The sequence below is a fragment of the Oncorhynchus keta genome, chromosome 18 (genome assembly GCF_023373465.1).
Source record: "Oncorhynchus keta strain PuntledgeMale-10-30-2019 chromosome 18, Oket_V2, whole genome shotgun sequence".
Classification (NCBI taxonomy): Eukaryota; Metazoa; Chordata; class Actinopteri; order Salmoniformes; family Salmonidae; genus Oncorhynchus; species Oncorhynchus keta.
In genome coordinates this window covers 49,891,549-49,917,134 of record NC_068438.1, presented here as the reverse complement: position 1 = coordinate 49,917,134, position 25,586 = coordinate 49,891,549, and the positions used below count along the sequence as shown (strand labels likewise).

Sequence of the window (25,586 nt, the reverse complement as noted above, 5' to 3'; positions counted from 1 at the left end):
CCTGACTCGGTCTCTGTGTCGTTGAATGGGCCTGACTCGGTCTCTGTGTCGTTGAATGGGCCTGACTCGGTCTCTGTGTCGTTGATTGGGCCTGACCTCGGTCTCTGTGTCATTGATTGGGCCTGACCTCGGTCTCTGTGTCGTTGATTGGGCCTGACTCGGTCTCGTTGATTGGGCCTGACTCGGTCTCGTTGAATGGGCCTGACTCGGTCTCTGTGTCGTTGATTGGGCCTGACTTCGGCCTCTGTGTCGTTGAATGGGCCTGACTTCGGTCTCTGTGTCGTTGAATGGGCCTGACTCGGTCTCGTTGATTGGGCCTGACTTCAGTCTCTGTGTCGTTGAATGGGCCTGACTCGGTCTCATTGAATGGGCCTGACTCGGTCTCTGTGTTGTTGAATGGGCCTGACCTCGGCCTCTGTGTCGTTGATTGGGGCTGACTTCGGTCTCTGTGTCGTTGAATGGGCCTGACTCGGTCTCTGTGTCGTTGAATGGGCCTGACTTCGGACTCTGTGTCGTTGAATGGGCCTGACTTCGGTCTCTGTGTCATTGATTGGGCCTGACTTCGGTCTCTGTGTCGTTGAATGGGCCTGACTCGGTCTCTGTGTCGTTGAATGGGCCTGACTCGGTCTCTGTGTCGTTGAATGGGCCTGACTCGGTCTCTGTGTCGTTGAATGGGCCTGACCTCGGTCTCTGTGTCGTTGAATGGGCCTGACCTCGGTCTCTGTGTCGTTGATTGGGCCTGACCTCGGTCTCTGTGTCGTTGAATGGGCCTGACCTCGGTCTCTGTGTCGTTGAATGGGCCTGACCTCGGTCTCTGTGTCGTTGAATGGGCCTGACTTCGGTCTCTGTGTCGTTGATTGGGCCTGACCTCGGTCTCTGTGTCATTGATTGGGTCTGACCTCGGTCTCTGTGTCGTTGATTGGGCCTGACCTCGGTCTCTGTGTCGTTGAATGGGCCTGACCTCGGTCTCTGTGTCGTTGATTGGGCCTAACCTCTGTCTCTGTGTCGTTGATTGGGCCTGACCTCGGTCTCTGTATTGTATGACCTTGCCCTACCATGTGTCTTTGACTTGACTGACCTTGTCCCCAGGCTTATTTTGCTACTAAATATACAGCCTAGAAACACTGTGCAACAAAGTGGGACTTAAAAGTGCCGTGGGTTAAATGTTGAGGTGGGAGAAAGACAGCTTCAGCTGTATTCGATAAAAAGAAATCAAAATCGGCAATCAAAATACAAGTCACATTTTATTGGTCACATACACATGGTTAGCAGATGTTATTGGTCACATACACATGGTTAGCAGATGTTATTGGTCACATACACATGGTTAGCAGATGTTATTGGTCACATACACATGGTTAGCAGATGTTATTGGTCACATACACATGGTTAGCAGATGTTATTGGTCACATACACGTGGCTAGCAGATGTTACTGGTCACATACACGTGGCTAGCAGATGTTACTGGTCACATACACGTGGCTAGCAGATGTTATTGGTCACATACACATGGTTAGCAGATGTTATTGGTCACATACACATGGTTAGCAGATGTTATTGGTCACATACACATGGTTAGCAGATGTTATTGGTCACATACACATGGTTAGCAGATGTTATTGGTCACATACACGTGGCTAGCAGATGTTACTGGTCACATACACGTGGCTAGCAGATGTTACTGGTCACATACACGTGGCTAGCAGATGTTATTGGTCACATACACGTGGTTAGCAGATGTTAATGCGAGTGTAGCAAAATGCTTGTGCTTGACATGACCAATTACAGTCCTATTACAGCGACCATATTATTTTTTGGAAGCCCAATTGATTCTGAGTTTGGACATATAAAGTTTATGTTAACCAGATCTACAATGCATTCTTTCCCCATCTCACTTCCTGATTTAGCCTAAATCACATGCACTGTTCGCACTTAGAAATCCACAAGGTAATCAGGGGGGGTATGCTAGATCAGGGGTTGTCATACTCATTCCAAGCAGGGCCTAGTGTCTGTTGATTTTTGTCCCCCCCCCCTTTCAATTAAGACCGAGACCAGCAGTTCTTTACTAATCAGTGACCTTAATTCATAAATCAAGTACAAAGGAGGAGCAAAAAAATAAAAAACCCCGCAGACACTCTGCCCTCCGTGGAACGAGTTGGACACGTGTACTAGATGCTGATGTACTGAGAGATCAGCCAATGAAGTTCCAGAGGTAGTCCCCCCTGCTCCTGCCATAGGCTCCTTTCAAGTCCCTTTCTGAGACGCCGTGAAACCAGATGGTTGCAAAGAGAAAGAGCCGTCTGGTGGAGACACGATTAGTTGTTGACCGGTCTGACCTAATTCTAACCCCAGTCATCAGTCTTATTTCCCAGGTGGTCTGCACAGCGTTTCTATATTCTGAATGACCTACCTTTCTTCCTATGTTTTTATATGCCCTTATGACCTTTGGCCTTTTTTTATTTTGATTACCCTCTCATTGTGACTTTTGTTGTGACTTCCTCTTTAACCCCAGTCATCTGTCTTGTCTCCCAGGTAATGGCCTTACATTGCCCATATGTTTTGAAAGCCTGTCCTCTTTGTCCTCACTTCACTGTCTCTACCCATTTTCTTTGGAAATTTAATCTTTACACTTTATACCTATAATACTGGTGCTGACTCCCAAATGGCACCCTATTCCCTATGTAGTGCCTATGGACCCTGGTCAAAGGTAGTGCACTATAAATGGAATAGGGTACCAATTGGGAAACAGACCCCATGTGTCTTTGTTGCGACTGCTGTAACCTCTGTGTCACCTGTCACCTGTCTGGTGTCCCTGCAGGTTGTGGTCCACACTAAGAAAGGGGAGCGTCTGTACCGCATTTCACCTTGGGCCAAGTACGCCATCCAGGCCGAGAAACAAGTCATCTATGACTGGGTCCACTGGGACCCTCCTCAACCTTACCTGGTAAGTACTGAATTCCTCCTCAACCTTACCTGGTAAGTACTGAATTCCTCATCAACCTTACCTAGTAAGTACTGAATTCCTTACCCAGTAAGTACTGAATTCCTCATCAACCTTACCTAGTAAGTACTGAATTCCTTACCCAGTAAGTACTGAATTCCTCATCAACCTTACCTAGTAAGTACTGAATTCCTTACCCAGTAAGTACTGAATTCCTCATCAACCTTACCTAGTAAGTACTGAATTCCTTACCCAGTAAGTACTGAATTCCTCATCAACCTTACCTAGTAAGTACTGAATTCCTTACCTAGTAAGTATTGAAGTCGTCCTCAACCTTATCTAGTAAGTTATACAGTCTAATATTACACTGGCCTCCATTACATTTACATTTAACATTTAGTAAATAGTATAGTAAATGATGAGTTCTGTACAAGATCTATCATCACTGATGAAGCCAAAAAAACACTCCCCATCCCAGACAAACCTGCATCACATCCTAACTGTCATCCTAATCATTCATGATGGTTTTCAATGGGGAAACTCATTCACATGTCTATTCTAACCGCAATAGCTGATGTTATTGAGTCTGTGCTTGAAATATAGTGGGGCAAAAAAGTATTTAGTCAGCCACCAATTGTGCAAGTTCTCCCACTTAAAAAGATGAGGCCTGTAATTCTTGCTTGTTTGTAGGTGACCAAATACTTATTTTCCACCATAATTTGCAAATAAATTCATTAAAAATCCTACAATGTGTGCCTATGATGAAAATGACAGGCCTCATCTTTTTAAGTGGGAGAACTTGCACAATTGGTGGCTGACTAAATACTTTTTTGCCCCACTCTATGTGTCTCTAATATGGTCATACATTGGGCAGGAGGTTAGGAAGTGCAGCTCAATTTCCACCTCATTTTGTGGGCAGTATGCACATTGCCAGTCTTCTCTTGAGAGCCAGGTCTGCTTACGGCGGCCTTTCTAAATAGTAAGGTTATGCTCATTGAGACTGTACATTGTCAAAGCTTTCTTTAAGTTTGGGTCAGTCACAGTGGTCAGGTATTCTGCCACTGTGTACTCTCTGTTTAGGGCCAAATAGCTTTCCAGTTTGCTCAGTTTGTTTGGTTAATTATTTTTAATTCTAAGTAATTATCTTTATATTTTCTCATGATTTGGTTGGATTTAATTGTGTTGCTGTGCTGGTGCTCTGTGGGGTCTGTGAACAGAGCCCCAGGACCCGCTTGCTTAGGGGACTCTTCTCCAGGTTAATCTCTCTGTAAGTGATGGTTTTGTTATGGACATTATGGGAATCGTTTCCTTTTAGGTGGTTGTAGAATTTAGCTTCTCTTTTCTGGATTTTGATGGGATGTCGAATTTTATCTCCCTTTTGGTGACGTGGAAAGCCCTTCTTGCTTTGTCTCGGATCGTTCAAGGCCGAAGTAGGTAGAGTTTTTTGTGTGCTCTAGGGCAACAGTGTCCAGATGGAATTTGTATAAATGGGCCAGGGAACTGGACCTTTTTTTGAACACCATTATTTGTGTCTTACTGACTGACATTTGCTGTCAGGGCCCAAGTCTGGCAGAATCTGTGCAGAAGATCTAGGTGCTGCTGTAGGCCCTCCTTGGTTGGATGACAGAAGCACCAGATCAGCAGCAAACAGGAGACATTTTACTTCAGATTCTAGTAGGGTGAGGCCGGGTGCTGCAGACTGTTCTAGATCCCTCGCCAATTCATGATATATATATATATATATTTAGAATAGGGTGGGGTCTTAAGCTGCATCCCTGTCTCACCCCACAGCCCTGTGGAAAGTAATGTTGTGTGTTTTGCTTATTTAGCTGCACACTTATTGTTTATGTACATTGAATTTACATATGTTTTTCCCCCAACACAGATCTCAATCAATTTGTATAGCAGACCCTCGTGCCAAATTGAGTCAAAGCTTTTTTGAAATCAACAAAGCATGAGAAGACTTTGCCTTTTGTTTTTGGTTGTTTGTTTTTTAATTAGGGTGTGCAGGTTGAATACGTGGTCTGTCGCATGGTAATTTGGTAAAAAGCCAATTTGACATACTGTATGCTCAGGAAATTGTTTTCACTGAGGAAATGTACTAGTCTGTTCTTAATGATAATACAGAGGATTATCCCACGGTAGTTATTGAGGTCAAATTATCAGTCCTTGGTTTCCCAATATTGGGGAGGATGCCAGAGCTGAAGTATTGCCAATTGGAATTGTGGTCTATGTATTTTATACCATCAACACCACAGGCCTTTTTTGGGTTGGAGGTTTTGAATTTTGTCCTGTAGTTCATTCAATGTAATTTGAGTATCCTGTGGGTTCTGGTAGTCTTAAATAGCTATCTAAGATTTTGTAATTAATCATGTATATGATCAATCATCATGTTTGCAGACGACAGCAGTGGTAGGCCTTATATTCAACAATGGCAAGACAGCTTACAGGGAGGAGGTGAGGGTCCTGGCGGAGTCGATTGTGTAATACAGGAGACAGCAGAGGGAGCACGCTCCCTATCGATGGGACCACAGTGGAGAAGGTGAAAAGCTTAAAGTTTCTCGGTGTACACATCACTGATGATCTGAAATCGTCCACCCACACAGACAGAGTTGTGAAGAAGGCACAAGAGTGCCTCGTCAACCTCAGGAGGCTGAAGAAATTTGCCTTGGCACCTAAGACCCTCACAAACTTTTACAGATGTACCATTGAGAGCATCCTGTTGGGCTGTATCACCGTCTCGTACAGCAACTGCACCGTCCACAACCGCAGGATTCTCCAGAGGGTGGTGCGATCTGCCCAACGCATCACCGGGGGACACTGCCCACCCTCCAGGACAGTATCCAGTGTCACAGGAAGGCCAAAAAGATCATCAAGGACAGTCAGCCAAGCCACGGCCTGTTCACCCCACTTCCATCCAGAAGGTGAGGACGGTACAGATATGTCAAAGCGGGTTCTGAGATGCTGAAAGGCCATCAGACTGTTAAATAGTCACCACTAGCAACCCAGTAACCTGTTCTGAACTTTAGTCAATGTTAGCTAGCGACCAACCGGTTACTCTACCCTGCACCTGAGAGGCTGCTGCCCTATGTACATAGACATGGAACAAAGGTCACTTTAATAAAGTTTACATACTGTTTTACACATATAAATATACTGTATTCTAGTCAAGGCCATCCTATTCAACTGTGTGTGTGTGTGTGTGTGTGTGTGTGTGTGTGTGTGTGTGTGTGTGTGTGTGTGTGTGTGTGTGTGTGTGTGTGTACTATCCTACATATTCAACAGATATAGTACATATTCTATCCACATACTGTCCATAATGTCTATACATCCAATGATGTATTTATTTATATACACTACGTTACCAAAATTGTATTTATTTTTATTTATTTTATTTCACCTTTATTTAACCAGGTAGGCCAGTTGAGAACAAGTTCTCATTTACAACTGCGACCTGGCCAAGATAAAGCAAAGCAGTTTGACAGATACAACGACACAGAGTTACACATGGAGTAAAACAAACATACAGTCAATAATACACTAGAAAAATGAGTCTATATACATTGTGAGCAAATGAGGTGAGATAAGGGAGGTAAAGGCAAAAAAGGCCATGGTGGCGAAGTAAATACAATATAGCAAGTAAAATACTGGAATAGACTTGCAGTGGAAGAATGCGCAAAGTAGAAATAAAAATAATGGGGGTGCAAAGGAGCAAAATAAATAAATAAATGCACTAGGGGGAGAGGTAGTTGTTTGGGCTAAATTATAGGTGGGCTATGTACAGGTGCAGTAATCTGTGAGCTGCTCTGACAGTTGGTGCTTAAAGCTAGTGAGGGGGATAAGTGTTTCCAGTTTCAGAGATTTTTTTGTAGTTTGTTCCAGTCATTGGCAGCAGAGAACTGGAAGACGAGGTGGCCAAAGTAAGAATTGGTTTTGGGGTTGACCAGAGAGATATACCTGCTGGAGCGCGTGCTACAGGTGGGTGATGCTATGGTGACCAGCGAGGTGAGACTTTATCTAGCAGGGTCTTGTAGATGACCTGGAGCCAGTGGGTTTGGCGACGAGTATGAAGCCAGGGCCAGCCAACGAGAGCGTACAGGTCGCAATGGTGGGTAGTATATGGGGCTTTGGTGACAAAACGGAATGCACTGTGATAGACTGCACCCAATTTATTGAATAGGGTATTGGAGGCTATTTTGTAAATGACGTCGTTGAGGATTGGTAGGATGGTCAGTTTTACAAGGGTATGTTTGGCAGCATGAGTGAAAGAGGCTGTGTTGCGAAATAGGAAGCCAATTCTAGATTTAACTTTGGATTGGAGATGTTTGATGTGAGTCTGGAAGGAGAGTTTACAGTCTAACCAGACACCTAGGTATTTGTAGTTGTCCACATATTCTAGGACAGAACCGTCCAGAGTAGTGATGCTGGACAGGCAGGCAGGTGCAGGCAGCGATCGGTTGAAGAGCATGCATTTAGTTTTACTTGTATTTAAGAGCAATTGGAGGCCACGGAAGGAGAGTTATATGGCATTGTAGCTCGTCTGAAGGTTTGTTAACAGTGCCCAAAGAAGGGCCAGAACTATACAGAATGTTGTCGTCTGCGTAGAGGTGGATCAGAGACTCACCAGCAGCAAGAGCAACATCATTGATGTATACAGAAAAGAGAGTCGGTCCAAGAATTGAACCCTGTGGCACCCCCATAGAGACTGCCAGAGGCCCAGACAACAGGCCCTCGGATTTGACACACTGAACTCTATCAGAGAAATAGTTGGTGAACCAGGCGAGGCAATCATTTGAGAAACCAAGTCTGTCGAGTCTGCCGATGAGGATGTGGTGATTGACAGAGTCGAAAGCCTTGGCCAGGTCAATGAATACGGCTGCACAATATTGTTTCTTATCGATGGTGGTGAAGATATCATTTAGGACCATGAGCGTGGCTGAGGTGCACCCATGACCAGCTCTGAAACCAGATTACATAGCGAGAAGGTATGGTGACATTCGAAATGGTCGGTAATCGGTTTGTTGACTTGTCTTTCGAAGACCTTAGAAACGCAGGGTAGGATAGATATAGGTCTGTAGCAGTTTTGGTCAAGAGTGTCCCCCCCCCTTTGAAGAGGGGGATGACCGCAGCTGCTTTACAATTTTTGGGAATCTCAGACGACACGAAAGAGTTTGAACAGGCTAGTAATAGGGGTTGCAACAATTTCGGCAGATGATTTTAGAAAGAAAGTGTCCAGATTGTCTAGCCCGGCTGATTTGTACGGGTCCAGATTTTGCAGCTCTTTCAGAACATCAGCTGACTGGATTTGGGAGAAGGAGAAATGGGGAAGACTTGGGCGAGTTGCTGTGGGGGGTGCAGTGCTGTTGCCCGGGGTAGCCAGGTGGAAAGAATGGCCAGCCATAGAAAAATGCTTTTTGAAATTCTCAATTATAGTTGATTGATTTATCGGTAGTGACAGTGTTTCCTATCGCTGAGATCTTGGTTGAAAACAGCAGAGGTGTATTTAGAGGGCAAGTTGGTTAGGATGATATCTATGAGGGTGCCCATGTTTACGGCTTTGGGGTGGTACCTGGTAGGTTCATTGATAATTTGTGTGAGATTAAGGGCATCAAGCTTAGATTGTAGGATGGGTGTGGTGTTAAGCATGCTCCAGTTTAGGTTGCCTAGCAGCACGAGCTCTGAAGATAGATGGGGGGGTCAATCAGTTCACATATGGTGTCCAGAGCACAGCTAGGGGCAGAGGGTGGTCTATAGTAGATGGCAACAGTGAGAGAATTGTTTTTAGAGAGGTGGATTTTTAAAAGTAGAAGTTCAAATTGTTTGGGTACAGACCTGGATAGTAGGACAGAACTCTGCAGGCTATCTTTGCAGTAGATTGCAAAACCGCCCCCTTTGGCAGTTCTATCTTGTCTGAAAATGTTGTAATTTGGAATTAAAATTTCAGAATTTTTGGTGGTCTTCCTAAGCCAGGATTCAGACACAGCTAGAACATCCGGGTTGGCAGAGTGTGCTAAAGCAGTGATTAGAACTAACTTAGGGAGGAGGCTTCTAATGTTAACATGCATGAAACCAAGGCTATTACGGTTACAGAAGTCATCAAAAGAGAGCGCCTGGGGAATAGGAGTGGAGCTAGGCACTGCAGGGCCTGGATTCACCTCTACATCGCCAGAGGAACATAGGAGGAGAAGAATAAGGGTACGGCTAAAAGCAATAAGAATTGGTCGTCTAGAACGTCTGGAACAGAGAGTAAAAGGAGGTTTCTGGGGGGCGATAAAATAGCATCAAGGTATAATGTACAGACAAAGGTATGGTAGGATGTGAATACAGTGGAGGTAAACCTAGGTATTGAGTGATGAAGAGAGAGATATTGTCTCTAGAAACATCATTGAAACATGGTGATGTCATTGCATGTGTGGGTGGTGGAACTGAATGTTTGGTTAAGGTATAATGAGCAGGGCTAGAGGCTCTACAGTGAAATAAGCCAATAAACACTAACCAGAACAGCAATGGACAAGGCATATTGACATTAAGGAGAGGCATGCTTAGTCGAGTGATCATAAGGGTCCAGTGAGTAGTGAGGTTGGTTGGGGTCACGGCGATTCAGACAGCTAGTCGGGCCATCGGCAGCAAGCTAGCATAGGATGGAGGTCTGTTTTTAGTCACCTTGTACGTTTCCTTCGGTAGATTAGTGAGTGGCCCAGCCAGAGCCTGGACTTGAAGCTCTGGAGAGACCTGAAAATAGCTTTGCAGAGACTCCCCATCCAACCTGACAGAGCTTGAGAGAATCTGCAGAGAAGAATGGGAGGCTTGTGCCAAGCTTGTAGCGTCGTACTCAAATATACTTGAGGCTGTAATCGCTGCCAAAGGTGCTTCAACAAAGTACTGAGTGAAGAGTCTGAATACTTTTTTAATTTAAACAAAAACACTTTTTTTTTTTGCTAGCATTTCTAAAAACCTCGTTTTTTTTTTTCTTTGTCATTATTGGGTGTCGATTGATAAGGGGAACAAATCATTTCATCCATTGTAGAAGGCTGTAACAAAATGTGGAAAAAGTCCAGGTGCTTTCCGAATGCCCTGTATGCTCCAGACGCATCATTTTTCTTCCTAATATTTCTATATTTCTTAATTGCAAAGTTTTACTTTTAAAAAATTTTTTTTATTCGTATGTATTGTTGTATAGTACTGCACTGTTGGAGCTAGGAACACAAGCATTTAGCTACACCCACAATAACATCTGCTAAATATGTGTATGCTGCCACTAAAATTTGATTGAACTTGTTTTTGCTAATTGTTCTTTGAGAGCCAATCAGATTGGAGAAGTGGTTTATTCTTTACATCTGCTTTTTTTCAAACTTGTTTTTGCTCATTGTTCTTTGAGAGCCAATCAGATTGGAGAAGTGGTTTATTCTTTACATCTGCTTTTTTTCAAACTTGTTTTTGCTAATTGTTCTTTGAGAGCCAATCAGATTGGAGAAGTGGTTTATTCTTTACATCTGCTTTTTTTCAAACTTGTTTTTGCTCATTGTTCTTTGAGAGCCAATCAGATTGGAGAAGTGGTTTATTCTTTACATCTGCTTTTTTCAAACTTGTTTTTGCTCATTGTTCTTTGAGAGCCAATCAGATTGGAGAAGTGGTTTATTCTTTACATCTGCTTTTTTCAAACTTGTTTTTGCTCATTGTTCTTTGAGAGCCAATCAGATTGGAGAAGTGGTTTATTCTTTACATCTGCTTTTTTCAAACTTGTTTTTGCTCATTGTTCTTTGAGAGCCAATCAGATTGGAGAAGTGGTTTATTCTTTACATCTGCTTTTTTTCAAACTTGTTTTTGCTCATTGTTCTTTGAGAGCCAATCAGATTGGAGAAGTGGTTTATTCTTTACATCTGCTTTTTTTCAAACTTGTTTTTGCTCATTGTTCTTTGAGAGCCAATCAGATTGGAGAAGTGGTTTATTCTTTACATCTGCTTTTTTTCAAACTTGTTTTTGTGTTTTTTAGTTTTGTTGTTGAGTGTGTTCCAATTTTCCCAGAAGTGGTTTGATTTTATGGATTCTTCAATTACATTGAGCTGATTTCTGATGTGCGGTTGTTATTTTTTTTCTTCGTGTATTTATGTACTATTTTAGTTTTTCACCATAGTGAGGCATAGACTCAGGTTTTCTAGGTCTCTGTGTTTTTGGTTGGATAGGTTTCTCAATTTCTTTCTTAGGTTTTTGCATTCTTCATCAAACCATGTCATTGTTGTTTATTTTCTTAGGTTGTCTTTTAGATTTGATAGGGAAGCTGAAAGCTGTCATATATTGTTTAGGCCAGTAGGTAGATCTCCACCTACCCAGCAGGCCCAAAGAGCAAATCAAGTGCACTTATCGGTCTACCCCTGGCCAATCAGATCGCTCAGATCGTTGTGTCTGCACAGTTTCCTCTAACCATAGACTAAAAAGAAACCTTGAATGCACAGCAAAGTTGATACTGTGAGAATAAATAAAACAATTCAAACAAGGACTAGAGAGAGGCTCAGTGAATACATAAAAGAGCCTGCTGTATTTATAAGTAAGTTCATGTTTGTTGTTATTCAGCACTGTCAACACTTTCATAAGCCATAAAATGTTCTCCCTACTTTCACTAACGCTACAGCCAGCACTGCAGCTGCAATAATAAATAAGTATAGCAAATTGATTCCGATAAGCTTGTTATGTTATGTTTATTTTTTCGCCTTGTTTAGTTTGTTCATAAAGTTTTTGCCACCATCTCAAGGCCGAAAAGAGCTTCTGGATATCAGAACAGCGATTACTCACCTCAAACTGGACAAAGATTTTGTTCTTTAATGAGTCGGGCGCAAAGGATTTACTGCTGATACTGGACCAGGCCCAAATCCACATCATTCGCATGAAGAAAAGACCCCGATACAGGGGACGCAGGTCCGGGTGCCTTGTAAGAAGTCGTAGGCAGGTGGGGAACCCGCCTCTACCCTCCGTACTATTGGCCAACGTGCAATCATTGGAGAATAAACTGGATATCTTATGTTTCACAGAGTTGTGGCTGAACATGTATAATATACAGTTGGCTGGGTTTTTCGTGCATCCGCAAGATAGAACAGCTGCCTCCGATAAGACAAGGGGTGGCGGTCTGTGTCTATTTGTCAATAACAGCTGGTGCACAAAATCTAATATTTAAGGAAGCTTCAAGGTTTTGCTTGCCTGAGGTAGAGTATCTCATGATAATCTGTAGACCACACTATTTACCAAGAGACTTTTCATCCGTCTATTTACCACCACAAACAACTACTGCCAACAAGACCACACTCAACCAGCTGTATAAAGCCATAAGCAAACAAGAAAATGCTCATCCAGAAGTGGTGCTCCTAGTGGCCGGGGACTTTAATGGAGGCAAACTTAAATCAGTTTTACCTTCTACCAGCATGTCAGATGAGGGGAAAAAAATTCTAGACCGCCTTTACTCCACACACAGAAATGCATACAAAGCTCACCCTCCATTTGGCAAATCTGACCATTAATTCTATTCTCCTGATTCCTGCTAACAAGCAAAAACTAAGCTGGATGTACCAGTGACTGTTTTGCTTGCACAGACTGGAATATTTTTTGGGATTCATCTGATGACATTGAGGAGTATACCACATCAGTCGCCTGTTTCATCAATTAGTGCGTTGATGACGTCATCCCCACAGTGACCATGCATACCCCAACCAGAAGCCATGGATTACAGGCAACGTCTGCACTGAGCTAAAGGCTATAGTTGACACTTTCAACAAGCAGGATTCTAACCCTGACGCTTATAAGAAATCCCGCTATGCCCTCTGACGAACCATCAAACAGGCAAAGCATCAATACAGGACTAAGATTGACTCCTACTACACTGACTCCTACTACACCGGCTCCGACGCTCGTCGGATGTGGCAAGGCTTGCGGACTACAAAGGGAAGCCCAGGCACGAGGTTCCCAGTGACCCAAGCCTACCAGACGAACAAAATGACTTATTTCTCCACCCCCTTTTTTCTCCCCAATTTCGTGGTATCCAATTGGTAGTAGTTAGTCTTGTCTCATCACTGCAACTCACGTACGGACTTGGGAGAGGCGAAGGTCGAGAGCCAATGCGTCCTCTGAAAAACAACCCAACCAAGGCCCACTGCTTTTTGACACGATGCACATCCAACCCAGAAGCCAGACGCACCAATGTGTCAGAGGAAACACCGTACACCTGGCGACCTGGTCAGCATGCACTACACTCAGCCCGCCAAAGGACTCGCTAGTGCGCAATGAGACAAGGATATCCCTGCTGGCCAAACCCTCCCTAACCCGGACGACGCTGTGCCAAATGTGCGCCGCCCCATTGGCCTCCCGGTTGCGGCCGGCTGCGACAGAGCCTGGGCTCGAACCTGGAATCTCTGGTGGCCTGCGATGCAGGCAAAATGACTTCGTGCTTCAAGGCAAGCAACACTGAAGCATGAGAGCATCAGCTGTTCCAGACGACTGTGTGATCACGCTCTCCATAGCCAATGTGAGTAAGACCTTTTTTTAAAATAGGTCAACATTCACAAGGCCACAGACATGTACTCAGTGCATGCGCTGACCAACTGGTAAGTGTCTTCACTGACATTTTCAACCTGTCCCTGACCAAGTCTGTAATATTACATGTTTCAAGCAGACCACCATAGTCCCTGAGCCTTAGAAAACCAAGGTAACCTGCCTAAACTACCGACCTGTAGCACTCACATCTGTAGCCATGAAGTGTTTTGAAAGGCTGGTCATGGCTCACATCAACTCCATCATCCTAGAAACACTAGACCCACTCCAATTCGCATACCGCCCCAACAGAGCCACAGATGACGCAATCTCTATTGCACTCCACACTACCCTCTCCCACTTGGACAAAAGGAACACCTACGTGAGAATGCTATTCATTGACTACAGCTCAGTGTTCAACACCATAGTGCCCTTGAAGCTCATCACTAAGTTAAGGACCCTGGTACTAAAAACCTCCCTAAGGTGGTAAAGGTAGGCAACAACACATCTGCCACGCTGATCCTCAACACGGGGGCCCCTCAGGGGTGCTTGCTTAGTCCCCTCCTGTTCTCTCTGTTCACCCATGACTGCATGGCCAAGCACGACTCCAATATGATCATTAAGTTTTCCGACAACACAACAGTGTTAGGCCTGATTACCGACAACGATGAGACCGCCTATAGGGAGGAGGTCAGAGACCTGGCAGTGTGGTGTCAGGACAACAACCTCTCCCTCAATGTGAACAAGACAAAGGAAATGATTGTGGACTACAGGAAATGAAGGGCCGAGCTCGCCCCCATTCTCATCGACGGGGCTGCAGTGGATCAGGTTGACAGCTTCAAGTTCCTTGGTGTCCACATCACCAACAAACTAACATGGTCCAAGCACACCAAGACAGTTGTAAAAAAAGGCAGGACAATTCCCCCTCAGGAGACTGAAAATATTTTGTATCGATACTCAAAGTTATACAGCTGCGCCGTCGAGAGCATCCTGACTGGTTGCGTCACAGCCTGGTATGGCAACTGCTCAGCCTCCGACCGCAAGACACCTCAGAGAGTACTTCCTGCCATCCAGCTGATGTCACAAAAAACATAAACGGCAAGCAATGCAGGTGTAGAAGCACGATGGCTAGGAAAAATTCCCTAGAAAGGCCGGAACCTAGGAAGAAACAGGCTATGAGGGGTGGTCAGTCCTCTTCTGGCTGTGCCAGGTGGAGACTATAACAGAACATGGCCAAGATGTTCAATTGTTCATAGATGCCCAGCAGGGTAAAATAATAATAATCGCAGTGGTTGTATAGGGTGCAACAGGTCAGCACCTCGGGAGTAAATATCAGTTGGCTTTTCATAGCCGATCATTCAGAGTATCTCTTACACCTACTGTCTCTAGAGATTTGAAAACAGCAGATCTGGGACAGGTAACACATCCAGTAAACAGGTCAGGGTTCCATAGCCGCAGGCAGAACAGTTGAAACTGGAGCAGCAGCACGACGATGTGGACTGGGGACAGCAAGGAGCCATCAGGCCCGGTAGTCCTGATGCATGGTCCTAGGGCTCAAGGTCCTCTGAGAGAGAGACAATTAGAGAGCATACTTAAATTCACACAGGACACCGGATAAGACAGGAGAAATATTCCAGATATAACAGACTGACCCTAGCCCCCCGTCACAAACTATTGCAGCATAAATACTGGGAAGCTGAGACGGGAGGGGTCGGGAGACACTCTGGCCCCATCCAAGGCCAAACAGGGCAAAACAGGAAGGATATAACCTCACCCACTTTGCCAAAGCACAGCCCCCACACCACTAGAGGGATATCTTCAACCACCAACTTACTATCCCGAGACAAGGCCGAGTATAGCCCACGAAGTTCTCCCCCACGGCACGAACCCAAGGGGGGAGCGCCAACCAGGACAGGAAATCACATCAGTGACTCAACCCACTCAAGTGACGGACCCCTCCTAGGATGGCATGGAAGATCACCAGTATGCCCAGTGACAGGGTTTGAGGTAGAGAATCCCAGTGGAGGGAGGGTAACTAGTCAGGCAGAGACGGCAAGGGCGGTTCGTTGCTCCAGTGCCTTTCCGTTCACCTTCACATTCCTGGGCCAGACCACACTCAATCATAGGACCTACTGAAGAGGTCGAGACTTCAATAAAGACTTAGAGGTCGAGACCGAGTCTGCGTCTCTCACATGGATAGGCAGACCATTCCATAAAAATTGAGCTCTATAGGAGAAAGCCCTGCCTTCAGCTGTTTGATTACACATTCTAGGGACAGTAAGGAGGCCTGCATCTTGTGACCGTAGCGTACGTGTAGGCATGTACGGCAGGACCAAATCGGAAAGATGGTTAGGAGCAAGTAATGCTTTTGTAGGTTAGCAGTAAAACCTTGAAATCAGCCATAGCCTCAACCTCTGTGGGACGGTAGCGTCCCACTTGGCCAAAAGCCAGAGAGAAATGCAAAGCGCCAAATTAAAATAAATTCCTTATAAAAATCGAACTTTCATGAAATCACCAAATTAAAGCTACACGTGTTGTGAATCCAGGATTCCAGGAAGACGGGATGATCTGTGTTCAATACAGGAAGAAAACTAACTGACGCTACCTTTCTGGTCACACGTCTCTAACAAACAGTACACTTGAAGTGACCCTCGTTTTGAACAGGGCTACTTCTTCATTACACAAAGGAAAAACCTCAACCAATTTCTAAAGACTGGTGACATCCATTGGAAGCGGTAGGAACTGCAAGAAGGTGCCTTAGAAATCTGGATTCCCAATGAAAACCCCATGAAAAGAGTGACCTCAAAAACATTTAAAAAATCGGAATGTTTTTTCCTCTGGGTTTCGCCTGCTACATAAGTTCTGTTATACTCACAGACATGATTCAAACAGTTTTAGAAACTGCAGAGTGTTTGCTATCCAAATCTACTAATAATATGCATATCTTATCTTCTGGGGATGAGTGCATTTCATCCGGACGTGAAAATACTGCCCCCTGTCAAGAAGTTAACAGGAAGCCATTATAGAGAGGCTAGCAATGGGGCAGCAGGGTAGCCTAGTGGTTAGAGCGTTGGACTAGTAGCCAAAAGGTTGCTAGTTCAAATGCCCGAGCTGACAAGGTACAAATCTGTCGTTCTGCCCCTGAACAGGCAGTTAACCCACTGTTCCTAGGCCGTCATTGAAAATAAGAATTTGTAATATGATCAAATTGTGGGGTTCTAGTCAAGATATATATAGCAGCCGTGTTTAGCACGAACTGATGTGTATTTAGTGTTTTATCCAGGTAGCTGGAAAGTAGAGCATTGCAGTAGTCTCACCTAGAAGTGACAAAAGCATGGATGATTTTTTTTTGTGTATCATTTTTTGACAGAAAGTCAGATTTTTGCAATGTTACTTAGATGGAAAAAAGCTGTCCTTGAAACAGTCTTGATATGTTTGTCAAAAGAGAGTTCAGGGTCCAGAGTAACACCGAAGTCCTTCACAGTTTTATTTGAGATGACTGTTCAACCATCAAGATTAATTGTCAGATTCAACAGAATATCTATTTGTTTCTTGGGACCTAGAACTAGCATGTCTGAATTTAAAAGTAGAAAATTCACAGCCATCCACGTCATGTCTGAAACACAAGTTTCCAGGGAGGGAAATTTTGGGGCTTCACCATATTTCATGAAAATGTACAGCTGTGTGTCGTGTGAAAGCTAATATTATGTTTCCGAATGACATCACCAAGAGGTAAGAGGTAAAATATATAATGAAAATAACAGTGGTCCTAAAATGGAGCCTTGAGGAACACCAAAATGTAGTTGATTTGCCAGAGGACAAACCATCCACAGAGACAACTGATATTTTTCGGACAGATAAGATCTAACCCAGGCCAGAACCTGTCCGTGTAGACCAATTTGAGTTTCCAATCTCTCCAAAAGAATGTGGGGATCAATGGTATCAAAAGCATCACTAAGGTCTAGGAGCACGAGGACAGATGCAGAGCCTCGGTCTGACACCATTAAAAGGTAATTTACCACCTTCATAAGTGCAGTCTTAGTGCTATGATGGGGTCTAAAACCAGACTGAGGTGATAGGGAGCTGTTTTTATTTTGTTCAACATAAGAGGGCCAAGCACAGGAAGCAGCTCTTTCAGTAGTTTAGTTGGAATAGGGGCCAGTATGCAGCTTGACGGTTTAGAGGCCATGACTATTTTCATCAAGGTGTCAAGAGATATAGTATTAACTTGAGTGTCTTCCTTGATCCTAGGTCCTGGCGGAGTTGTGCAGACTCAGGACAACTGAGCCTTGGAGAAATACGCAGATTTAAAGAGGAGTCTGTAATTTGCTTTCTAATAATCATGATCTTTTCGTCAAAGAAGTTCATGAGTTTATCACTGCTAAAGTGAAAGCCATCCTCTCTTGGGGAATGCTGCTTTTTAGTTAGCTTTGTGACAGTATCAAAACTACATTTTGGATTGTTCTTACTTTCCTCAATTATGTTGGAAAAATAGGATGATCGAGCAGCACGAAGGGCTCTTCGATACTGCACGGTACTGTCTTTCCAAGCTAGTCAGAAGACTTCCAGTTTGGTGTGGCGCCATTTCCTTCCAATTTTCTGGAAGCTTGCTTCAGGGCTTGGGCATTTTCTCTATACCAGGGAGCTAGTTTCTTATGACAAATGTTTTTAGGGGTGTGACTGCATCTAGGGTATTATGCAAGGTTAAATTGAATTCCTCAGGTGGTTAACTGATGGAGAGAGTCTGGAAGGACATCTAGGAATCTTTGGGTTGTCCGAGAATTTATAGCATGGCTTTTGATGATCCTTGGTTGGGGGTCTGAGCAGAATATTTGTTGAGAACTTAATTGACTCAAACTTAATAAAATGGTGGTCCTATTATTCCAGGATTATGAGGAAAAACATTAAGATCCACAACATTTATTCATAGGGACAAAACTAGGTCCAGAGTATGCCTGTGGCAGTGAGTAGGTCCGGAGACATGTTGGACAAAACCCACTGAGTTGAGGATGGCTCCGAAATCCTTTTGGAGTGGGTCTGTGGGCTTTTCCTTGTGAATATTAAAGTCACCAAAAATTATATTATCTGCCATCTTTTCACGATCCAATAGGATTTCAGGGAACTCAGTGAGGAGCGCTGTATACGGCCCAGGAGTAGGCTGCATAGATTTCATGACTAGAAGCTCAATTTTTAAAATTTTGCTATCGTAAATGCTAGCAACACCTCCGCCTTTGCGGGATGCACGGGGGATATGGTCATTAGTGTAACCAGGAGGGGCCTCATTTAACGCAGTAAATTCATCAGGCTTAAGCCTTGTTTCAGTCAGGCCAATCACATCAAGATTATGATCAGTGATTAGTTAATTGACTATAACTGCCTTGGACGTGAGGGAACGAACATTAAGTAGCCCTATTTTGAGATGTGAGATATCACAATCTCTTTCAATAATGACACAAATGGTGGAGGTCTTTGAGATTGCTCAGGCGAACACCGCCATGTTTAGTTTTGCCCAACCTAGATCGAGGCACAGACACGGTCTCAATGGTGATAGCTGAGCTGACTACACTGACTGTGCTAGTGGCAGACTCCACTAAGCTGGCAGGCTGGCTATCTCATTGTGGAGCTAGGGGAGTTAGAGCCCTGTCTATGTTGGTAGATAAGATGAGAGCACCCCTCCAGCTGGGATGGAGTCCGTCACTCATCAGCAGGCCAGGCTTGGTCTTTTTTTGTGGGTGAGTCCCAGAAAGAAGGCCAATTATCTACAAATTCTATCTTTTGGGATGGGCAGAAAATAGTTTCAACCAGCGATTGAGTTGTGAGACTCTGCTGTAGAGCTCATCACTCCCCCTAACTGGGAGGGGGCCAGAGACAATTACTCGATGCCGACACATCTTCCTAGCTGATTTACACGCTGAAGCTATGTTGCGCTTGGTGACCTCTGACTGTTTCATCCTAACATCGTTGGTGCCGACGTGGATAACAATATCTCTATACTCTCTACACTCGCCAGTTTTAGCCTGAGCCAGCACCATCTTCAGATTAGCCTTAACGTCGGTAGCCCTGCCCCCTTGTAAACAGTGTATGATCGCTGGATGATTAGTTTTAAGTCTAATACTGTGGGTAATGGAGTCGCCAATGACTAGGGTTTTCAGTTTGTCAGAGCTAATGGTGGGAGGCTTCGGCGTCTCAGACCCTGTAACGGGAGGAGTAGAGACCAGAGAAGGCTCGGCCTCTGACTCCGACTCGCTGCTTAATGGGGAAAACCGGTTGAAAGTTTCTGTCGGCTTAATGAGCGACACCGGTTGAGCATTCCTACAGCATTTCCTTCCTGAAGCCATGACAAAGTTGTCCAGCTGCGGGGACCATGTGAGGAGATGTATTCTACTATCTGGACTTAATGGTGGTACAGACGCTGTTTCATCCTTTCCTACACTGAAAATACCCTTGCCTAACGATTGCGTCTGAAGCTGGGCTTGCTGCACAGCTATCCTCACCATAAGACGATCGTTCTCCTATGTATTATGAGTGGTGCAATTAGAAGGCATCATGTTAATGTTAGCTGGTGGAGGTCCTGTAGAACCATGTCCAAATATAGCATCATGTTAATGTTAGCTGGTGGAGGTCCTGTAGAACCATGTCCAAATATAGCATCATGTTAATGTTAGCTGGTGGAGGTCCTGTAGAACCATGTCCAAATATAGCATCATGTTAATGTTAGCTGGTGGAGATATAGTCCTGTCCTGTAGAACCATGTCCAGAACCATGTAGAACCAGATATAGCATCATGTTAATGTTAGCTGGTGGAGGTCCTGTAGAACCATGTCCAGATATAGCATCATGTTAATGTTAGCTGGTGGAGGTCCTGTAGAACCATGTCCAGATATAGCATCATGTTAATGTTAGCTGGTGGAGGTCCTGTAGAACCATGTCCAGATATAGCATCATGTTAATGTTAGCTGGTGGAGGTCCTGTAGAACCATGTCCAGATATAGCATCATGTTAATGTTAGCTGGTGGAGGTCCTGTAGAACCATGTCCAGATATAGCATCATGTTAAAGCTGGTGTTAGAACCATGTCCAGATATAGCATCATGTTAATGTTAGCTGGTGGAGGTCCTGTAGAACCATGTCCAGATATAGCATCATGTTAATGTTAGCTAATGGAGGTCCTGTAGAACCATGTCCAGATATAGAGTCATGTTAATGTTAGCTGGTGGAGGTCCTGTAGAACCATGTCCAGATATAGCGTCTGGGGTGAAAATGTTCAATGGAAATATTTTTAGCAAGGGGGGAAAAAATGTAAATATAAAACTGTAATTAAAACGTAAAAACCATATAGTTGGCAGCTATCTTGAAGAGGTGCACCTGAGTGTAAAGGCTGTTCAAGTCCATGGTGGAGTGTCGGGCCAGGTAGACGTTTGGTTTTGAGGCACAGTCCCGAGTGGGGGTGGCTGGCTATCGTCTTTTGGCTGCTCGTCTGCAGGGCAGTTTGAAGACTCACTCAAGACGGGGGAGTCCGTCACCAAGCTAGAGCTTTTCATGCTGTGCTCTCGCTTTGATGCCTTCTGTAGCACAGTTGGTAGAGCATGGCGCTTGTAACGCCAGGGTAGTGGGTTCGATTCCTGGGACCACCCATACGTAGAATGTATGCACACATGACTGTAAGTCGCTTTGGATAAAAGCGTCTGCTAAATGGCATATATTATTATTATTATATGCCGTAAAAGTTGAAACTGTGTGAGGATTCCCAGCATCGCCACTGTTCCAGCCATGTACACATTGACAGTGGTTGTTTCAGTTGCATGGTCCTCAATGTCTAGTCTTCTGAGTTCCCACTATGGGTCATACCCTCTTTCTTGACAGAGGGGTGGTGTGCTCCTTTATATCACTGTGCCATGCCAGGGGATGGTCTGGTTAATATAACACTGTGCCAGGGGATGGTCTGGTTAATATAACACTAACAGGGGATGGTCTGGTTAATATAGCACTGTACCAGGGGATGGTCTGGTTAATATAACACTGTACCAGGGGATGGTCTGGTTAATATAACACTGTGCCAGGGGATGGTCTGGTTAATATAACACTGTACCAGGGGATGGTCTGGTTAATATAACACTGTACCAGGGGATGGTCTGGTTAATATAACACTGTACCAGGGGATGGTCTGGTTAATATAACACTGTACCAGGGGATGGTCTGGTTAATATAACACTGTACCAGGGGATGGTCTGGTTAATATAACACTGTGCCAGGGGATGGTCTGGTTAATATAACACTGTGCCAGGGGATGGTCTGTGTTAACATAGCTCTGTACCAGGGGATGGTCTGGTTAATATAACACTGTACCAGGGGATGGTCTGGTTAATATAGCACTGTACCAGGGGATGGTCTGGTTAATATAGCACTGTACCAGGGGATGGTCTGGTTAATATAGCACTGTACCAGGGGATGGTCTGGTTAATATAGCACTGTACCAGGGGATGGTCTGGTTAATATAGCACTAACAGGGGATGGTCTGGTTAATATAACACTGTACCAGGGGATGGTCTGGTTAATATAACACTGTACCAGGGGATGGTCTGGTTAATATAACACTGTACCAGGGGATGGTCTGGTTAATATAACACTGTGCCAGGGGATGGTCTGGTTAATATAGCACTGTACCAGGGGATGGTCTGGTTAATATAACACTGTACCAGGGGATGGTCTGGTTAATATAACACTGTACCAGGGGATGGTCTGGTTAATATAACACTGTACCAGGGGATGGTCTGGTTAATATAACACTGTACCAGGGGATGGTCTGGTTAATATAACACTGTGCCAGGGGATGGTCTGGTTAATATAACACCAGGGGATGGTCTGGTTAATATAACACTGTACCAGGGGATGGTCTGTTAATATAACACTGTACCAGGGGATGGTCTGGTTAATATAACACTGTACCAGGGGATGGTCTGGTTAATATAACACTGTACCAGGGGATGGTCTGGTTAATATAACACTGTACCAGGGGATGGTCTGGTTAATATAACACTGTACCAGGGGATGGTCTGGTTAATATAACACTGTGCCAGGGGATGGTCTGGTTAATATAGCACTGTACCAGGGGATGGTCTGGTTAATATAGCACTGTACCAGGGGATGGTCTGGTTAATATAGCACTGTACCAGGGGATGGTCTGGTTAATATAACACTGTACCAGGGGATGGTCTGGTTAATATAACACTGTACCAGGGGATGGTCTGGTTAATATAACACTGTGCCAGGGGATGGTCTGGTTAATATAACACTGTGCCAGGGGATGGTCTGGTTAATATAACACTGTACCAGGGGATGGTCTGGTTAATATAGCACTGTACCAGGGGATGGTCTGGTTAATATAACACTGTACCAGGGGATGGTCTGGTTAATATAACACTGTACCAGGGGATGGTCTGGTTAATATAGTACTGTACCAGGGGATGGTCTGTGTTAATATAGCTCTGTACTCGGGGATGGTCTGTGTTAATATAGCTCTGTACCAGGGGATGGTCTGGTTAATATAGCTCTGTACCAGGGGATGGTCTGTGTTAATATAGCTCTGTACTCGGGGATGGTCTGTGTTAATATAGCTCTGTACCAGGGGATGGTCTGTGTTAATATAGCTCTGTACCAGGGGATGGTCTGTGTTAATATAGCTCTGTACCAGGGGATGGTCTGTGTTAATATAGCTCTGTACCAGGGGATGGTCTGGTTAATATAACACTGTACCAGGGGATGGTCTGTGTTAATATAGCTCTGTACCAGGGGATGGTCTGGTTAATATAACACTGTACCAGGGGATGGTCTGTGTTAATATAGCTCTGTACCAGGGGATGGTCTGGTTAATATGGTCTGGTTAATATAACACTGTACCAGGGGATGGTCTGGTTAATATAACACTGTACCAGGGGATGGTCTGGTTAATATAACACTGTACCAGGGGATGGTCTGGTTAATATAACACTGTACCAGGGGATGGTCTGGTTAATATAACACTGTACCAGGGGATGGTCTGGTTAATATAACACTGTACCAGGGGATGGTCTGGTTAATATAACACTGTACCAGGGGATGGTCTGGTTAATATAACACTGTACCAGGGGATGGTCTGGTTAATATAACACTGTACCAGGGGATGGTCTGGTTAATATAACACTGTACCAGGGGATGGTCTGGTTAATATAACACTGTACCAGGGGATGGTCTGGTTAATATAACACTGTACCTGGGGATGGTCTGGTTAATATAACACTGTGCCAGGGGATGGTCTGGTTAATATAACACTGTACCAGGGGATGGTCCAGGGGATGGTCTGGTGCCAGGGGATGGTCTGGTTAATATAACACTGTACCAGGGGATGGTCTGGTTAATATAACACTGTACCAGGGGATGGTCTGGTTAATATAACACTAACAGGGGATGGTCTGGTTAATATAACACTGTACCAGGGGATGGTCTGGTTAATATAACACTGTACCAGGGGATGGTCTGGTTAATATAACACTAACAGGGGATGGTCTGGTTAATATAACACTGTACCAGGGGATGGTCTGGTTAATATAACACTGTACCAGGGGATGGTCTGGTTAATATAACACTAACAGGGGATGGTCTGGTTAATATAACACTGTGCCAGGGGATGGTCTGGTTAATATAACACTGTACCAGGGGATGGTCTGGTTAATATAACACTAACAGGGGATGGTCTGGTTAATATAACACTGTACCAGGGGATGGTCTGGTTAATATAACACTGTGCCAGGGGATGGTCTGGTTAATATAACACTGTACCAGGGGATGGTCTGGTTAATATAACACTGTGCCAGGGGATGGTCTGGTTAATATAACACTGTACCAGGGGATGGTCTGGTTAATATAACACTAACAGGGGATGGTCTGGTTAATATAACACTAACAGGGGATGGTCTGGTTAATATAACACTGTACCAGGGGATGGTCTGGTTAATATAACACTGTACCAGGGGATGGTCTGGTTAATATAACACTAACAGGGGATGGTCTGGTTAATATAACACTGTACCAGGGGATGGTCTGGTTAATATAACACTGTACCAGGGGATGTTTGTGGGAAATGAAGTTGCTTCTATTCTCCTCTTTGTAGCAGTCAGCAAATAGTGTCTCTGGATTGTCCTTGAGGAGCTTCTTCTTCTTTAAAAAAAAATACTTATTCCGTGCAGTGATGCCCTCTGCACAGGGGGGAGCCATGGAGCATCAGAGGCCTCTGCACAGGGGGGAGCCATGGAGCATCAGAGGCCTCTGCACGGGGGGGAGCCATGGAGCATCAGAGGCCTCTGCACAGGGGGGAGCCATGGAGCATCAGAGGCCTCTGCACAGGGGGGAGCCATGGAGCATCAGAGGCCTCTGCACAGGGGGGAGCCATGGAGCATCAGAGGCCTCTGCACAGGGGGGAGCCATGGAGCACCAGAGGCCTCTGCACAGGGGGGAGCCATGGAGCATCAGAGGCCTCTGCACAGGGGGGAGCCATGGAGCACCAGAGGCCTCTGCACACTGGGGGAGCCATGGAGCACCAGAGGCCTCTGCACAGGGGGAGCCATGGGTCATCAGAGGCCTCTGCACAGGGGGAGCCATGGAGCACCAGAGGCCTCTGCACAGGGGGAGCCATGGAGCACCAGAGGCCTCTGCACAGGGGGAGCCATGGAGCATCAGAGGCCTCTACACAGGGGGAGCCATGGAGCATCAGAGGCCTCTACACAGGGGGAGCCATGGAGCACCAGAGGCCTCTGCACAGGGGGAGCCATGGAGCACCAGAGGCCTCTACACAGGGGGAGCCATGGAGCATCAGAGGCCTCTGCACAGGGGGGAGCCATGGAGCATCAGAGGCCTCTGCACAGGGGGGAGCCATGGAGCATCAGAGGCCTCTGCACAGGGGGGAGCCATGGAGCACCAGAGGCCTCTGCACAGGGGGGAGCCATGGAGCACCAGAGGCCTCTGCACAGGGGGGAGCCATGGAGCACCAGAGGCCTCTGCACAGGGGGGAGCCATGGAGCATCAGAGGCCTCTGCATTTGGGTGGGGGAGACAGTGGAACTCTGCTGCCATTGTTGGGCTCAAGGGCTTTCACACATC

At 45.1% G+C, this 25,586-nt stretch overlaps 1 protein-coding gene across 1 annotated transcript in view; it reads left to right on the top strand.

Annotated features, from left to right (window-relative positions):
• The window catches only part of gbe1b (glucan (1,4-alpha-), branching enzyme 1b), a 401,340-nt gene that overhangs the window by 96,840 nt on the left and 278,914 nt on the right, over positions 1 to 25,586 (top strand). Inside the window, exon 4 of the mRNA XM_052468704.1 lies at positions 2,819 to 2,944. Within this exon, the coding sequence (XP_052324664.1) occupies positions 2,819 to 2,944 (126 nt within the window). The remainder of the gene's footprint in view (positions 1 to 2,818; positions 2,945 to 25,586) is intronic.